At 51.6% G+C, this 15618-nt stretch overlaps 1 protein-coding gene across 1 annotated transcript; it reads left to right on the top strand.

Annotated features, from left to right (window-relative positions):
- The first annotated feature begins 6291 nt into the window (after window positions 1-6291).
- TRIB1 (tribbles pseudokinase 1) lies at window positions 6292-14547 on the top strand. Its single transcript, XM_029223211.1, has 3 exons — window positions 6292-7454; window positions 9500-9792; window positions 12330-14547. The coding sequence occupies exons 1-3, from the start codon at window positions 7095-7097 to the stop codon at window positions 12793-12795; spliced, it is 1119 nt and encodes a 372-aa protein (XP_029079044.1). The 5' UTR covers window positions 6292-7094; the 3' UTR covers window positions 12796-14547.
- Window positions 14548-15618: the final 1071 nt, after the last annotated feature.

Genomic DNA, 15618 nt, shown 5'->3' with positions numbered 1-15618 from the left:
CACAGATGAAAGGTGCAGCAAATAACTCTGAAGAAAGTGAGGGGTGTTTCACCATTTCATCTAAGGCAGCTGTGGAGTTGTGCCCACCCCTGGATCCGGGAAACTTCCAGCCTCTGTCCCTGAGAGGCTTCCAGTCCAGCCACCCTGACAAGTGCATGTAAACCCTGGACAGGCCATCATGGAGATAAGTAATAGATTGTCCATGGTCTTGCAAGGCCACCTTTTCTGTGAAGTCTGCCCTGATCCTTCCTTCCTCTCCCTGCCAAGTTATTCTCTGCCTTCTAGGCAATAGACTGCAGCCATTTGTTTATATTTCTGTTTATTCTGCCTTTTCCACTAAGGCTTATTCTGGAAGGGCAGGGATTATGCGAATTACGGATCAGGTCACTGGAAGAGCTTTTTTTTTTTTTGCGGTACGCGGGCCTCTCACTGTTGTGGCCTCTCCCGTTGCAGAGCACAGGCTCCACACGCGCAGGCTCAGTGGCCATGGCTCACGGGCCCAGCCGTTCCGCGGCATGTGGGATCCTCCCGGACTGGGGCACGAACATGCGTCCCCCGCATTGGCAGGCGGGACTCCCAACCACTGCGCCACCAGGGAAGCCCTGGAAGAGCATTTTAAAGGCAAAGGGCAGAAATGAGCATACGAGGAGGTGGGAGAGAAGGTGTTGGTGGAGCTCCCAGGAATCCGTCATGGGGACCAGTGCCTCTCTCTTAGGCCTGGGCGATCCAGCCCTGACCTGGCCCTCTGCCCGCTGCATCTGTCCCCACATGGCCAGGGGCTATGCCTACATAGAGCCTGTACCTGCTGGCCTAGACCAAACTCCAGGTACCCAGGACTGGGGAATCCTCTGCCCCAATGCCCAGAACATGCTTCTAGGGTCCAAGAGTTCTTTCCTGGGTCTATTTTCCCAACGTGACCTGCTGTGGGCACCTCTAGGACTGTGGGTGGTCAAGGAAGGGCCAAGGGCAGCACCACGGATGAAGATGTTGGCATGGCCAAGGTGTGCCCTGGAGACCTTACAGGGGGAAGGCAGGAGCTGGGGCGGGGGGGAGAGAAGGGGTATCAGGTCACAGACTCTCATTTTCACTTCCGTCCAGCCCCCCACAGATGTTAGGGGGAGGCCTGGATGACCTAAGGCTTCCTGTGTTCTTAAAATTAATAATTAAAAAAAAAAGAAAATTAAAAAAAAAGAAGTAATATGAAATCATCATGTTAAGGTCAGATTTGAGGCTCTATGAATGTTAATTTTCTATCTGTGTATGTGAATGTTTGGTGGGGGAAGGGTAAGTTCTTAAAAGATAAAGATTCTTACTGAACTAAAAAAAAAAAAAGATACAGGAGGAGAAATATATGGATAAACTTTCTCTTCATTGGGAGACTGGGTGGTATATAAAGCAGAAAGAGCCAGACTTGAGGTCAGCTGGATCAGGGTTCCAATTCTAACTGGCCACCTTCCCGCTGCGTGATATTAGACAAGCTAATCGACTTCTCTGAGCCTTCTTGTGGATCTGTAAAATGGTGGTAATAACTAGTTTATGAGATAATTTTGAATGTTAAACAAGAAAATAGACAAGGTTCTACCATATGGGAGGAACTCAGTAAATGTTCATCTCTTTTCCAGTTTTTGGAACCTTATCGTAAACACTAATATTGTTTTTCTTAAATATGTCCCAATTTTTTTGGAATGGGTACGACATTCAGAAGCTTCCTAATGGCGCTGCCAGGCACCTACCTGGGCATGAATGAAAATGAATCAAGCCTGAGCTCATCAGTAGCCCAACTTTGTCCCCAAAAAATCAATACAGGTTTTCCCCACATTATGTAATATGTGCTTTCCTGAGACATTGGAGGTAAATCAATTTTTTCCCCAGTTCATCATGTCATCCAGTGAGCATCCGGTGTCAGCTCAGCATTGTGCTGAGGCTACAAAGGGGACACACACATACACACACACGCACAACCAACTGTGATTCTTGCTTTCAAGTTTCCTATATTTTTACCAAACCGCACCATAAATGTGCCAAAGGAGCTTGCTAAATGGCATCACATGGTAGACCCTTTTATAAAGCAAAGAACCCTTTTAAGACAGGAGGAATTACTATCCAATGCACATCCTATTTACTTATATATTTGTATTTGTCAATTTGAATTTTCATGGTAAAGGCCTTTTCCAACTCCAGCATATGGTAAACCGATAATGAATATTTGTTGACTAAATGAACAGAGTTCAAAATCAAGGCATACCCATATTTGATAATCATATTTGTGTGTGGGTAGATAACTCATAAGGACAAATAGTTTATAGCTATTTGTTCCCATAAGAATCTTGCAGGGGAGGAAAAACAGGCCTTTGTTATGCCCATTTCACAGGTGAGGCAACTGAGGCCTATAAAGAGTAACTGACTTCCTCAAATAAGTATCTGAAAAGTCTGATGGAAGTTCAGTCCAGACTTTGCCAGCAGGGAAAGCCCCAGCAATGAAGTCAGGAAAATTTTAGCTCACTTGTCCCCTTGGCTGACTTGATCTTAGGACCTGTCAAGAGTAAATGTCTGTCCTCCCAGGCATGCAGGCTGGAGGCCCCCAAAGCTTCAGCCCTTTCTTTTTCCATATCCTGTTGCCTTCCAGGGCTAGATATTCAACTCTGAAATCTGTGCCCTATTCTCCAGTCCCCTGTCTTGGCCCAAATGCCTGTTCTCCATCCCTGTCTCTCATCTCAGGCCCTCCCTGTGGGTGACCCTCTGCCCTTGAGTACATTTGTTTGGTTGTCACTTACTAAGCCCCTCCTTTATAACAGACACTGGGCTGGGGACTGGAGACACACGGCTGAATGAGACATGGCCTCTGCCCTCTGGAACACAGCTGAGTGGATATTGCCATGAGAAAAAGCTAGATGGAGGACTCAACAGCACTTGGCAGGACATTTAAATTTGACTGCTGTGCAGGGGAAATCTGTGTGGGGTTTTGAAGGATGAATAGGAGTTCATCAGATTGGCAGTGGGAGGGGAGGGAATTCCAGTGGGAGGAAAGAGCACAGGCAAAAATGCAGAGGTGTGAATTAGTAAGATCTGTTTAGGGCCCTACCAGGAGCTGGCATGGGTATGTTGCTAGCGAGGAGACAAGAAAGGTGAGACTGGAATGGGAAGTAGGGCCAGGAAAGCGGGTGTTTGGATTTTATCATCTGAGGGTCCCTGCCAGGTTTTTAGGCCAGGGCCTGATGTGATCAAATTTAAATTTTAGAAAAAGTACTCTGATAGCAGTGTGGGGAATGGATTAAGGAGCTCAAGGATACATTTTGTTTTGTGCACCATTATATCTCCAGCAGCTAGTAGGTACACTGGCAGAGTAGGTGCCCTTGTATGTTGAAAGGGTGAATGAGTGATCCAGTTAGCAGCTTACTGCAGAAAACCAGGAGAAGTTTCTGAACTAAGATCATGAGAGTAGAGAAGAGTGGATTGACATGGGAAAGGTACAGGGTTTGTATCAGTCAGGAAAATGGAACCCAGGCCAGGAAGTACAGTGGAAAAAAATTAAAGCGAGGAACTAGTTATGAAGGCATTGGAAGAGCAGAAACAAACATAGAACAAAACAACACAGCGTGCGTTGTGGGCCCAGAGGTTATCAACATCGCGAAGCTGCTTCCACCCTAGGGCAGGAGGGATGAAAGTTGTGTTACTTGATCCCAGGAGCCAGAGTGCCTAGAGCAAGCTATGGCCAGGAAGAGGGAGGCGGTGCCTTGGTCGGGTCCCCGAGGAAGCCGACTGGAGATGGAGATTAGCATGCAGGAGGTTTATCAGGGAGTGCCTGTGGAAGGGGAGGGAAGGAATAGGACTGGCTGGAGAGAAGAGCTGTGCTGGAGGCAATCTCAAGGAAGAACTCAGTTGACCCTAAATGGGCGGCTGAAGCTGGGTTGCCCTTCAGAGTTGGCTCAAGTTCGGGCGAGGAGGCTGGACTCCACAATCACCTGTCATTGGATGTGGACCTCCTGGGAAGGGAGTGTGAACTGGGGCAAGGTAGCCCTTCTCAGTTGAGGCAGTTTCCAAAACTCCCAAAAGGCGTTCCTAGCAGTCCCGGGGTGGAGGGTTGGGGGTGTGTGGGTGGATAAATCCTTCATTCCTGTAGGGAGATCTGGCAGCACATGGCAACAGCTACACAGAGGGGCTGCCTAGCGGGGCCTGGGCCACAGAGGAGGTGTAGCCAGTGCCCAAAGCAGCACCCTCCCATCTCCCTCCAGGGCCTCCCTCTGTGCAAAATGGGCTGTAAGCCAGTGGGCAAGGGAGCATGAGAAATAGTCTGCAAGGGGCAGCTCCAAGAAGCTGAGGAGGGGGCGGCAGGGGGTGGCTGTGAGACCTAGCAGGTCTAGGATGGACCCAGTGACAACTGAGTGGGGGATAGGAAAATGGTGGATTCAAGGGGAAAAGACTGCCAGGGATTCTGGCCCTGGGGATGGGTGGTGGTGATGCCTTTCTCTCAGAAGAGGCACTGAGGGAGATGCACACCTTGGAGGAAGATGCTGAGTTTGCCATCCAAGTGCTGATGCCCGGCTGGCAGCTCAATGGATCTTAAATAAATAGCACAAAATGAACTTGAAAGAAGGAAAACCTCTGGTGGGTTCTCGCCTGGTTACAGGATTAAGTGCAGCCTTCTCAGCAGGCATTGGAGCTTTTCACATTTCCCCCAATGACACGTGCAGTGCAGGCTCGGCTCCGGCCTTGCAGCCACCCTGGCCTCTTTAAGTTGACCCTACCCTTCCCTACATCCCTGCCCTCCCCCCACCCCACCCCAGCAACTCCTTTACAATCCCACACATCCCCCCAGGTCAAATGCCTTCTAGGGGGAATCCTCCCTGACTTCTCTTTTCTCTGTACAAATTGTAATCTTCCCTGAGTTCCCACAAATGCTTAAGAGCTTGAATGCATTCAGTAGCTATTTGACCACAGCAAGTAACTTAACTTTGCAGACTTCCTCTGTGTGAAAAAGGGCAAAAAATAACCCCACTGGGTGGCTGTAAAACTGCAGTGTGTGTAAAGTGCACGTTACAGACCTCAATTAATGTTAGCTATTATTACTAGTTTTCATCTTCTAATCCCTAGCGTCTAGTTTAGCAGATGCTTCATTAGTATTTGTTGAACGAATGGAGATTTGATATGGAAAAGGATTTATCCTTGGGGCTCGACCTGGTTTTAGAAAATGAAGTATTTAGCAGAAGTACAGAAGGGACTGTCTGATAACAGTTATCTATGTTGGGTGTCCAGGGACTCCAAATGGACCTGGTTCTCGAAAGAAAGAAAACCGACAGATTCTAGGTTGTCTTTTCACGGAACTTTGTGCAGGGTCTGACACACATCTCGAGCTCACCCAAATCACGTTGCACGAGTGCATGCACACGCCCTGGCAGGGTTGCCCGGGTGTAGGCAGCATCACTGTCGGTAGCCAGGATGACTTAGACTCCGCTCCCCGGCCACCACGGAACCGGGCTGGCCCCGGCGTCCTAGACCCTGCCGCGCGTGTGGAGGCTGGGGAGAGGGCAGGAATTCGGCGACGGCCACGTGGGCCCCTTCCGCCCTCTCCCCACATCCTTTGTTTCCCACCGGCCCCGGCTCAGGAAGCTCTTTCTGCGAGTCACCGCGAAGGGGCGGCCCGAGAGCCCGGAGGAGCTATTTCCGTGCAATCCGGGCGGGCGGCAGGCGCGGGAGGGACGTGGAGGTGGAGGCAGCGCAGAAGGCCCAGTGTTTGCTCTTATTTCATCCAACAGAAGGTTCTATTTGTGGAAGCGAACAGACGCTGGGGATTAGAGCTGGGAGGGGGCGGGAAAAGGAAAAAAAAAAGCCACATCCACTACCACGCGCAGGTCTTCCCCGGAACCACCGCGTGGGGGTGAATGAGTGATTCTGGAATTCATCACCTTCTCTCTCCTCCCTTCCTCCGGCTACCGCCGGGCCTCGGCGACGCCCACGGCTCCAACCGGAGGTCCCAAGGCTTGGGGCACTGGGGGGATCCCCGGGGCAAGAGGTGTCACCCCGCGGCTGCAGCGAGCGGCGGGCGCTGAGAGCCCTGGTGCGCGCGCCCGCAGTCCATTGTGCTCGGAGTGAATGGGGAGCGCGCACCAATCAACGGTTGCTTCGACCCCCACGGCCCCTCCCCTCCCGCCCACTTCCCCAGGACCCTGACGTCACGGGAACTTTTCCTCCGCCCCCTCCTCCGGCTTCTCGCGCTGAGCCCGCGGCCTGCGGGAGGGCGCGCGCCTCCTCCCGCCTAGACCGGCTCGGGGGGCGTGTGCGCGCGCAGGACACGCCACCTGCGCCGGAGCGCGCTCTGCCCGAAGCATCCCCAGCCGTCGGGCCACCCCCGTCGCCCCCGCCGGCCCAGCTGCACCTCCCCTCCGCTCCGGTGACTGCTCGCCCGGCGGCAGGGCCCGAGTCGTCGCAGCCACCTCATTGCACAACCCGGCTTCCCAACTGTTTACACAGCCCGGCCTGTGAGTGTATGTGTATACAGCGTGAGTCACCGGGAGGCGGAGGAGGTGGAGGAAAAGGAGAAGGAGGAGTGCACTAGCCGGGATCGGTGCGGCTCACACACTCACTCACACTCAGTTACCCTCTCCGAGCGCGTCTGTCTCGCGCACACTCACGCCGGGAGCCCGGAGCGCGTAGGATCCCGGGCGCCGCGGAAAAGTTGGTCCAGCTTTCGCTCCGGCACTTCTTGCTTTGGGAAGTGCATTATCTCCGTGGCTCCGCCGAGCCTGCGGAATCCTGTTCTCGCTGCTCCGGACCTCGGAGGCCGCCGCCGCCTCTGCTTCCCCGACTGTCGGCAGCCTCTACAACAATAGCGAGGCTCCCCGAGCCGGTACCCACGGGGATCCGGGGGCCCGAACCGGCCTCCTTTCCCCGGACGCGCGGCCACCGTGGTCCTCGCGTGTACCGCGAGCGCCCGGGAGCGGCTCCGGCTTTGCCCCCCGTGGGGGCAGAACCAAGCTCCGTCTGCAACCTCCATCCCGCGGGCTGGAGTAAGTCGCGGCGCCGGCGCCGACCCAGTTGCACCTTCCCGCGCCGATCCGAGGACGTACAAAGCCGGGGCCGCCCCGGCCGGGGACGGGATGCGGGTCGGTCCCGTGCGCTCAGCTATGAGCGGCGTCTCGCAGCCCCGCGCTCCGGTCTTGCTGCTCCCGGTCGGCCGGGGCGCCCCGGCCAAACGCCTGCTGGACGCGGACGACGCGGCGGCCGTGGCGGCCAAGTGCCCACGTCTCTCCGAGTGCTCTAGCCCCCCGGACTACCTCAGCCCCCCTGGCTCTCCCTGCAGCCCGCAGCCTCCGCCCGCCGCTCCGGGGGCTGGCGGCGGCTCCGGGAGCGCGCCGGGGCCCAGCCGCATCGCCGACTACCTGCTGCTGCCCCTGGCCGAGCGCGAGCATGTGTCCCGGGCGCTGTGCCTCCACACCGGCCGCGAGCTGCGCTGCAAGGTAGGCACTCAGGGGCTGGGACCCGGGACCCGGCGGGGGGTCGCGGGGTGAGGGGACCCGGTGGCAGGCAAAGGTGTTTGGGGTCTCGCCCACCGTCGCCCGGGGGCCGAAGGTGCCATCAGGGCTTGGGCTTGGGGCAAGGCGGATAAGGGGGTTTGAGCCCGTTAAGGCAGCATTTGACCAGGGTCACCCTATTGGGGATTGAGGGGTTCGGATGGAGTGGTATAGTGGGGGCTTGGCGGTCGAGAGGAAGTGCGGTGCTCAGTTGCTTTACAACATCTATGTTATTTGCTTAGCGCCGAGTTTAGTGCGTGGCGTTCCACATAAGTTGTGGAATTGATATGGATTCCAGGGCCATGCCATTCCCCCTTTCCCATTCTCCTCGCTTCCCCCGCCCCTCGTTCTGGAAGGACGCCCTGCTGTGGGTGCCTCCTTGGAGCTTGGAGCAGCTGGCAACTCTCTTGCTGGGGCTGCGGGGCACCCGGGCTCAGCCGTGGGTGGTAAGGGGGCGGGAAGTCCGTGTTGGGCTCCGGTCTTGGGGATTCCGGCTGAAACCCGCGCTGGAACCGGAACCCTGTCCTCCCCAGAGAGTAGTCTGAGAGGGTCTTCCAGCGAGGGCGGGGGGTATTTGGCCGGAATAGAAATGTTGGAAAGCCCACACCGACTAGGAACCCTCGCTTCCATTCATTTCTTGCTTTTCCGGCCCGCGATTTTCCTTTGAACATAAGGGGCTCCATCCTGGAGGGGATACAACTCTTGCAAACAGGATCCTCCGCACTCTCCTCCAGCGCCCATAGACGCAGAACATTCCCACAGGCCATGCACCCTTTGCGAGCTGGACACCCGGGCCTCAGACATCCCTGAGAAGCCTCCGGGCTGCTCGTTTTCACCGGAAACATAGGGTCACCCCTCAGTTTAAGTCGCTCTTTGGTTTTCCGCAACTCACCTGACCCCCCGAGCTCCCCTTCCCTGGCCTCGCTGCTGCCACCTACTGTCCGACCCGAACGAAACTTCACGTGTGTGATCAAGCCCAGTTTAAAGGGGGGCAAAATCTTTTCTTCGTGGTGGCTGGGGAGCAGAGCTCAGAGGGTATGAGTGTGGGCTGGGGTGGGAGGAGGGGGGCAGCGGAAAGGTTTTTCGAGCTGGTGCCGGAGCAACCGAGCGTCAGAGGTGGGGTGGGTCTGGTCATTGTGCAACCCCTTCCAGTTCCTCCGAGCAGATAATAGCTGAATCCAGATGGTGACAACCCGTGTGTCACCGTTTCCAGTTGAGTCTAGGATATGAGTAACCGGACTAAACAAAAGGCCCTTAAAGAGACCAGCCAGCTTCTTAGAGAAGATGCTACCCATGTCCCGAGTGAAAGTGGGGATGGGAGTTGGTGGGGGGGGGGAGATAAGTAAACAAATGAACCCCCCCCCCCCGAGAGGATCCCGTATCCCTCCTGTGGGAATTTTAACTCAAGACTGCTTATACCTGAGTCACAGCCTCGGCAGGTTCCTTAGGGCTGTGTTGACAGTCTTGTGCTTGGAGTCATCTGTTCCTTCTGAGTAATGACAGAGCTGTACGTTCTCCAGCTGTATGTTCTTCCACTTGGAGGCTGCAGAGTCACCATGTCCTGTGCTCTCTTTGGTCTGCAGGAGGTCATGCATTTCCAGAGGCTGCTCCTGGAGATCCCAGGGGGACCTCTATCAGCCACTTTGCACAGCATTACCTGCCAACGAGAAAGGGCCACAGAGGGTGGGGACTTAGGAGCTTAGCTCTCTGGAGCCGGAAGGCCATACCTAGAAGACTTCTTTTAAACCATCCATATGGTAGCTCTTTGGAGATTTGCCAGCCCTAGATGCTACTGCTTTTGGGTGTTAGGAGTAGCCCAGGCTGCATCAGGTGGGGTTGCAGAGCTAACGGGGGTTGCAGGAGGTTGGGGTAAATGAATGGAGCCTCACTTTCAACCAAAGCCCAGAGATTGAGAACTGCAGCCCAGCCCAGGATCTGGGAGGCAGCCTCTGCTTTTCTAGCCTCCTAAGTGAGTCCCCTTCTCTCTGCAGGTGTTTCCCATTAAACACTACCAGGACAGAATCCGGCCTTACATCCAGCTGCCCTCACACAGGAACATCACTGGCATTGTGGAAGTGATCCTTGGGGAAACCAAAGCCTATGTCTTCTTTGAGAGGGACTTTGGGGACATGCACTCCTACGTGCGCAGCCGGAAGAGGCTGCGGGAAGAGGAGGCTGCCCGGCTCTTCAAGCAGATCGTCTCTGCCGTAGCCCACTGCCACCAGTCAGCCATCGTGCTGGGGGACCTAAAGCTTAGGAAGTTTGTCTTCTCCACGGAGGAGAGGTGAGCGGCCTCCACAGCCTCTCCTGTGCCTTTTGACTCCAAAACAAGGGTGCAGGTCGAGCAGTTAGGTGCAGGGTGTTGGTTCAAAACAACACCAAGGGCTCAGTTGTCCCAGAGTTAGTCTTTAGAAATCCTCTCTCCAGAGGGGCCAAAGCCAAAGTTGGTTATTCTGCACCCTTGTGGACGTGGCCTGGGGACACCTTGGTGCATCTGTGGGATGTCACGTGAGGACAGGATGCCCTCCCCGCTTCCACCCCAGGATCAGGTTTATTCCCCATCGTTGTCAGAAAGGTCAGTTCTCCTGCGGTACAAATGTCAGTCTGCCCTTCACAACATCCATTCCTAGAGGATGTCTTCAAATCCTTGTTTATACCGAGTGGGGTTTTTTTTCTTGTTTTTTTCCCCCCTGTTTATTTATTTATTTATTGTACCTAGTAAGTATCACAGAGCTGGTCAGACTGTTGTAGTTGCAGAAGCCTATCCCTTTCCTTCACACCACACTCCTATTATGAGTCAGGCTTGGCCCCCAATATTTTCTCCCCATTCTCCCGTGACTTTTTAGACGTCTTGTTTGGATGCATCTTCAGAAGATAGCCACAGTTGAATGAGAAATGGAAGCTGGCTAGAATTGGTTGCTAAATATAGATCATGGCTTACCTCATAAAGAACAAGATGAGCTCGATAAGACAATAATGTGACATTAAGATTCAGAGTTGAGGTTTCAGTTGAGAATTCAGGAAGCCACAGGAGATAAACCTTACCTGATTTTAAGAGGTGGGCCACATCCCTGTGGAAAGATTAAAAGCAATACCATTGTAGAATTGCACAGGTGGGTGTGTGTTACTTCGTTGTAGGTATTCCATGCAGGGCTCACCCCACCTGTGTTTTTTTTACCCTTGACTTCAGGTCCTATGAAAAAGTATAGGGTTGAGTTGCCAGAAAGCATGGCTTTGTGTCTGACCTTGCAAGAGTCATTGGATCATACTGATTAGCAAAGAAAAGCAAAGTGTTGGTAATGAAGAAGTTTCCAGTTCCTGGAACACTCTCCTTTGATATGGTGATGTATCTTCTGAAACACACCTTACACACCTCCTTGCTTACTGTGGAAATCTGCTATCGCACAGGCGAATGTCATGTGCATGGAGTTTGGCAACCCGAGGGTTAAGCAATGACAGGCTGACGCTATTCGTGTAACCAGCACAGGTGCAGGGTTTTAGTACTACAGCAGCCAATCAGTGGCAGACAGTGTGGGTTGAGTCATATTTTCCGTTTACAGAACCAATGGGTATTTTACATAACGACGGGAGGGGGGGACGGGGGGGGGGGGAGGTCAGGCTGAGGACATACTGAAGTTAGCACATGTATACTACACTCCAGGGAACAGGAAGGCAGGAAGAAGAAGAAAAAAAAGACAAAAAAGAACTAGACCTTTGAGAGGAAAAGGAATTGACCCAGTAGCCCGTACCAAATGTTTGCGTCTAACTTCGCAACGAGTGACTTACTGACACAGGGCTGTTTCAGAGAAGCTGGGGGGAGCATAAGTGACCACCATGTATTGGAGACTCCCCACATGTCTCTGGGCTTTGGGGGAGCCAAGAGGCTTGAGTGGCTGGATCTGAACAAGGAGGCACCTGCAGCTTCATCAGAGAGCCTTAACTAAAGATGTTTCAAACCTTAGTTGTTAACCTGAAGAGATAAACCCTTACCTGAGTAAATGAGCTCAGGTGTTGATGTGCCATCCTAGGGTGTGCGTGCGTGTGTGTGTGTGCGTGCGTGTGCGTGTGCACACATACGAGGGCGTTTTAGGGCTCCTGCATCTTTCAAATCCACCAGCTGCTTTTCTTTGTCCTTTCTGTCCAGGCTAAGCATTCTTTGCAATTAAACATCCCAATAAATGTAATTAACATTCCATGTACATTTCCCGTCATGGCCGTCATGGCTTGGGCTCTGGTGGACAGAATCCCCTCTGTGTGTATATATCGATGTGAACAGGAGTGCTAGCAACCTGTGTGCAGTAACGGTGACCTTGGGCTCCGTGTTCTGTAACGTTCTGTAATGCCAAGCAACGGGTCCAAGTAGCCCTGGCAGTCAGTGGCATGATAAGAGATAAGATCGGCTTGTAGGATGCCCAGGCTCTCCCTGAAGCAGTAGGAGAAACTGCTCTTCCCTGATAGCTTTTGGAGAAATGTCAGCATTCCCCTGAGACAGGCTCCCACTGCTGCAATGTGAACTTTGTAAATTGTGTAACCCCTATTAGGATATGTCTTATAAGCTGTAGCGTAATGAATAGTATTTGGGGCTTTGCATCATACCCTCCACCCCAGGCTCTCTCTCAATACTTTGCTAATGTTTATTGCAGTTTGTATTGGTTTGTGAAATCCTGAGTCCTCCAGGGTGATGCAAGGCACTGCTAACTGGATGAAGGGGTAACTGGCATTCCTTGGGCCTTTGCGATGAGTACTTGTGGGCGCTATTATTGGGAAGGCCTTGGTTTTCATAGTAGCTGGAAGTAATGGCTTGTTTCCTCTCTCCTACAGAACCCAGCTCAGACTGGAAAGTCTAGAAGATACACACATAATTAAGGGAGAAGATGATGCTTTGTCAGACAAACACGGCTGCCCAGCCTACGTGAGCCCCGAGATTCTCAACACCACAGGGACCTACTCCGGAAAGGCGGCGGACGTTTGGAGCCTCGGGGTGATGCTCTACACCCTTTTGGTGGGACGCTACCCCTTCCATGACTCAGACCCCAGTGCCCTTTTCTCCAAAATCCGACGTGGACAGTTCTGCATTCCTGACCACATTTCCCCCAAAGCCAGGTGCCTCATTCGCAGCCTCCTGAGACGGGAGCCTTCAGAAAGACTCACTGCTCCAGAGATCTTACTCCATCCCTGGTTCGAGTCTGTCTTGGAGCCTGGGTACGTCGACTCAGAAATGGGAACTTCCGACCAGATTGTTCCAGAGTACCAGGAGGACAGTGACATCAGTTCCTTCTTCTGCTAATCCCCAAACCTCAGAAACCTCATAATTCTCACACATGGCATTTCCATTTCTAAAGATGGACAGGCCTTTCCTGCAGAGCTGTTTCCCTTAGTGAACCTTCGCCAGCTGTCCCTGTGTCAGATTTGGGGGTTCCAGATCTTTTACAGGTGGCAAGGAGTATGGATATCCTACAGCATGTGATCAAGTGAAATGAACATTCTAAAGGGAGAGGAAATGAATCGCACAATGGCATTTTGGGCAATAACCATATTTTTAACAGGGTGACAAATAATTTGGGCCAATAAACCTGCCATCTTCGAACTTGTCTTTGGTAGCCAGACTTTTGCTACCCTAGCTTCTCTGATCGGAAAGTTGTTTTTTCTGGTTTGGTTTAACACTCACCCTTTCTTCAACTTTTCGGAGCAGACTGTTTCAGGGGCATAGGAGCCTGCCTGAACCACGAACCCAGAATTTCTCCTCCATTTCCTGCCAAGACCTCATTTGCACTAATGCCTTTTTTCTGACCTTGAAATGCGCCCTCCCATCCCTTCACTATAAAAGCACTTACCAGCTAGCTGTGGAAAAGTATCATAAAAGATTCAAACTCCTGGCTATTTTAGAACTCTGAGCTCAGACAGAGAGACTGGAGACTTTTAACAAGAATTTGAGCACTTGGAAACCATTAGCTTTCTTGGTTCCCCTCAAATATGTTAGCATTTATCCTTTACTTTTTTCCCCAAGACCATCTCAGGGTGGAGCATTTTGTCTAGGAGGAGAAAGATAAGAAGGCTCTCCACTCCCTCTCCCAAGAGCAAATGTTAAACATCTTTGTGCTTCAGAGAAAGTGAATTTTGGTTAGTCTTAGACAGTTCTCGGACTAACTTCCAGAATTATACTTTAACCACCCCCATGGGTATGGTCTGCAGTTTTGCATGACAGGTTGTGAATATTTCAGATGTGGTGTGGTTTATGAATACATCTGTATCATCAGTATCTGGGATGAAATAGCAAGCCCCAAATCTTTAAACTTGAAAGGGACGTTAAAAGTCATCTGGTCCAACTTCTTTCGTTTCTCTGCCACCTCCCAATGCAGAAATCCGCCCCCCGACACACAGCTTCTTTCACAGGTTGGGTCTGCAACCTCTTTTTGAATGTTTCCAGAGATGGGAACTCACTACCTACAAAAGATAGAGCTTAACAAAGAAACTGCAACTTGCATTAAAAAAACAAGTACAGATGAAATATCAGTAAATAGACAGTACTGAAGTCAGGTGATTAAACGGGTAAACCAAACATACTGTATTTTGAGAAATGGCACAAAAACAGGCAGTCACTTTTAAGGGCTACGCCTAGGCAAACTACTAACATGCATTGTGAGAATACCGTGTATACCTCACGTACTGTGTACTTTGTACATATAGTGTACCTTTTATACATATGTCCGATTTTTTTGTTGTTGTTTTGGCTCTGACGCTTGTTCTGTTGTCTGTGTCTGTCTGAATAACCTGCGTGTCTAAGGCCACGTGAAATGTGAATGATCATTGGCAATATTACCTTGACAGAATCATGGGACTTGGAGAAGAGGGAGGACAGAAGCCTCTGTCCCACTAACGTTCTTGTGGTTGCTTGAATGTTGTATCTGTGATACATGACCCGGCTGAGGACTCTGGGCTGGCTGGGGCTTCGAAACACTAGATCCTTCCTGTACATGTGTATATATGTGAGACGGCTGTTTCTGACTTGTAGAGAAATTTTAATAAATCTGGTTTCGTAAATGGGTGCAGTGACTTTCTTTGGAGTCCAATCTGCCACTGCCTGGTGCACTTTCACACTGAGGCTGCAAAGGTCTCTGGCATCAGGGCCTGGGATCTCGAGGAGGAGACGGAGAAGTAAACAGGTGATGATTATTATGTATGACCTTTGACAGCTGAGCCCATTCACTTTTTCCATTGAAGTGAGCAAATTCATTTTGATGGGTGAAACCAATTTGGTGAATCAGGTTGGTGAGGGCTATGGGTTGAATTTAGAGTCGGGAAACATTTCAAGAGGAGCATACATAAAAAAGTCTTGAGTTGTAAGAGTCCCTCTGACTTATGGTCCTTTTTAGTTCAGGGACCCTTGAGAATTTGATGAAAATCGTGGACACTTCTCAGAAAAATGTACATGTGTATCCAACAGAATTTTGTTGTAATTTCAGAGGTCCACATACATCCCTGAAGGCATCACAGGACTTCTGATGAGAACCAACCTCCCCCCTTACCTCCCCCATTAGACTTAATTAAAATGGCTGAGGCTCTTCCTTTTTTCCTGTAAGTGTGAAAATGGAACTAAAGGAAGGAAAACTGAAAGCAACATTATTTTGAATTACAAAGGCAGAGAAAGAAAGGATTTTGATTTGATTAGGTATATAGCCTCACTATCACATCAGAATTTATTCTATATGAAGTCAGCATCCAGAGTGATTTTTTTTTTTTTGCAGTATGTGTGCCTCCCACTGCTGTGGCCTCTCCCGCTGCGGAGCACAGGCTCCGGACGCGCAGGCCTAGCGGCCATGGCTCACTGGCCCAGCCGCTCCGCGGCATGTGGGATCCTCCCGGATCGGGGCACGAACCCATGTCCCCTGCATCGGCAGGCGGACTCTCAACCACTGCGCCACCAGGGATGCCCCAGAGTGATTTTTAAAAAAATATTTTCATTGTAAGTGTAACAAGTATATAGAAAAATGCACGTAGAAGTGTGTGGCTCTGAATTTTCACGAAACAAACACTGGCCTAACCTACAGTCAGGGCAAGGAAACAAAACACTGCCAGGCCCCCAGGAGCCCCCTCCTGCCCGTTTCAGTCC

This window comes from Monodon monoceros, unplaced genomic scaffold (assembly GCF_005190385.1).
Source record: "Monodon monoceros isolate NGI ecotype Baffin Bay Population unplaced genomic scaffold, NGI_Narwhal_1 Super_Scaffold_14, whole genome shotgun sequence".
NCBI lineage: Eukaryota > Metazoa > Chordata > Mammalia > Artiodactyla > Monodontidae > Monodon > Monodon monoceros.
Note: the sequence above shows the minus strand (reverse complement) of the source record. Positions and strands in the feature narration are given on the sequence as shown.

What these genes read in the sequence shown, in the direction of transcription:
- TRIB1 (XM_029223211.1), top strand. Translation starts at nt 7,095, where the DNA reads ATGCGGGTCGGTCCCGTGCGCTCAGCTATGAGCGGCGTCTCGCAGCCC. An exon ending in GCCGCGAGCTGCGCTGCAAG is followed by an intron (nt 7,455 to 9,499) that starts GTAGGCACTCAG and finishes TTCTCTCTGCAG; the next exon opens with GTGTTTCCCATTAAACACTA. An exon ending in GTCTTCTCCACGGAGGAGAG is followed by an intron (nt 9,793 to 12,329) that starts GTGAGCGGCCTC and finishes TCTCTCCTACAG; the next exon opens with AACCCAGCTCAGACTGGAAA.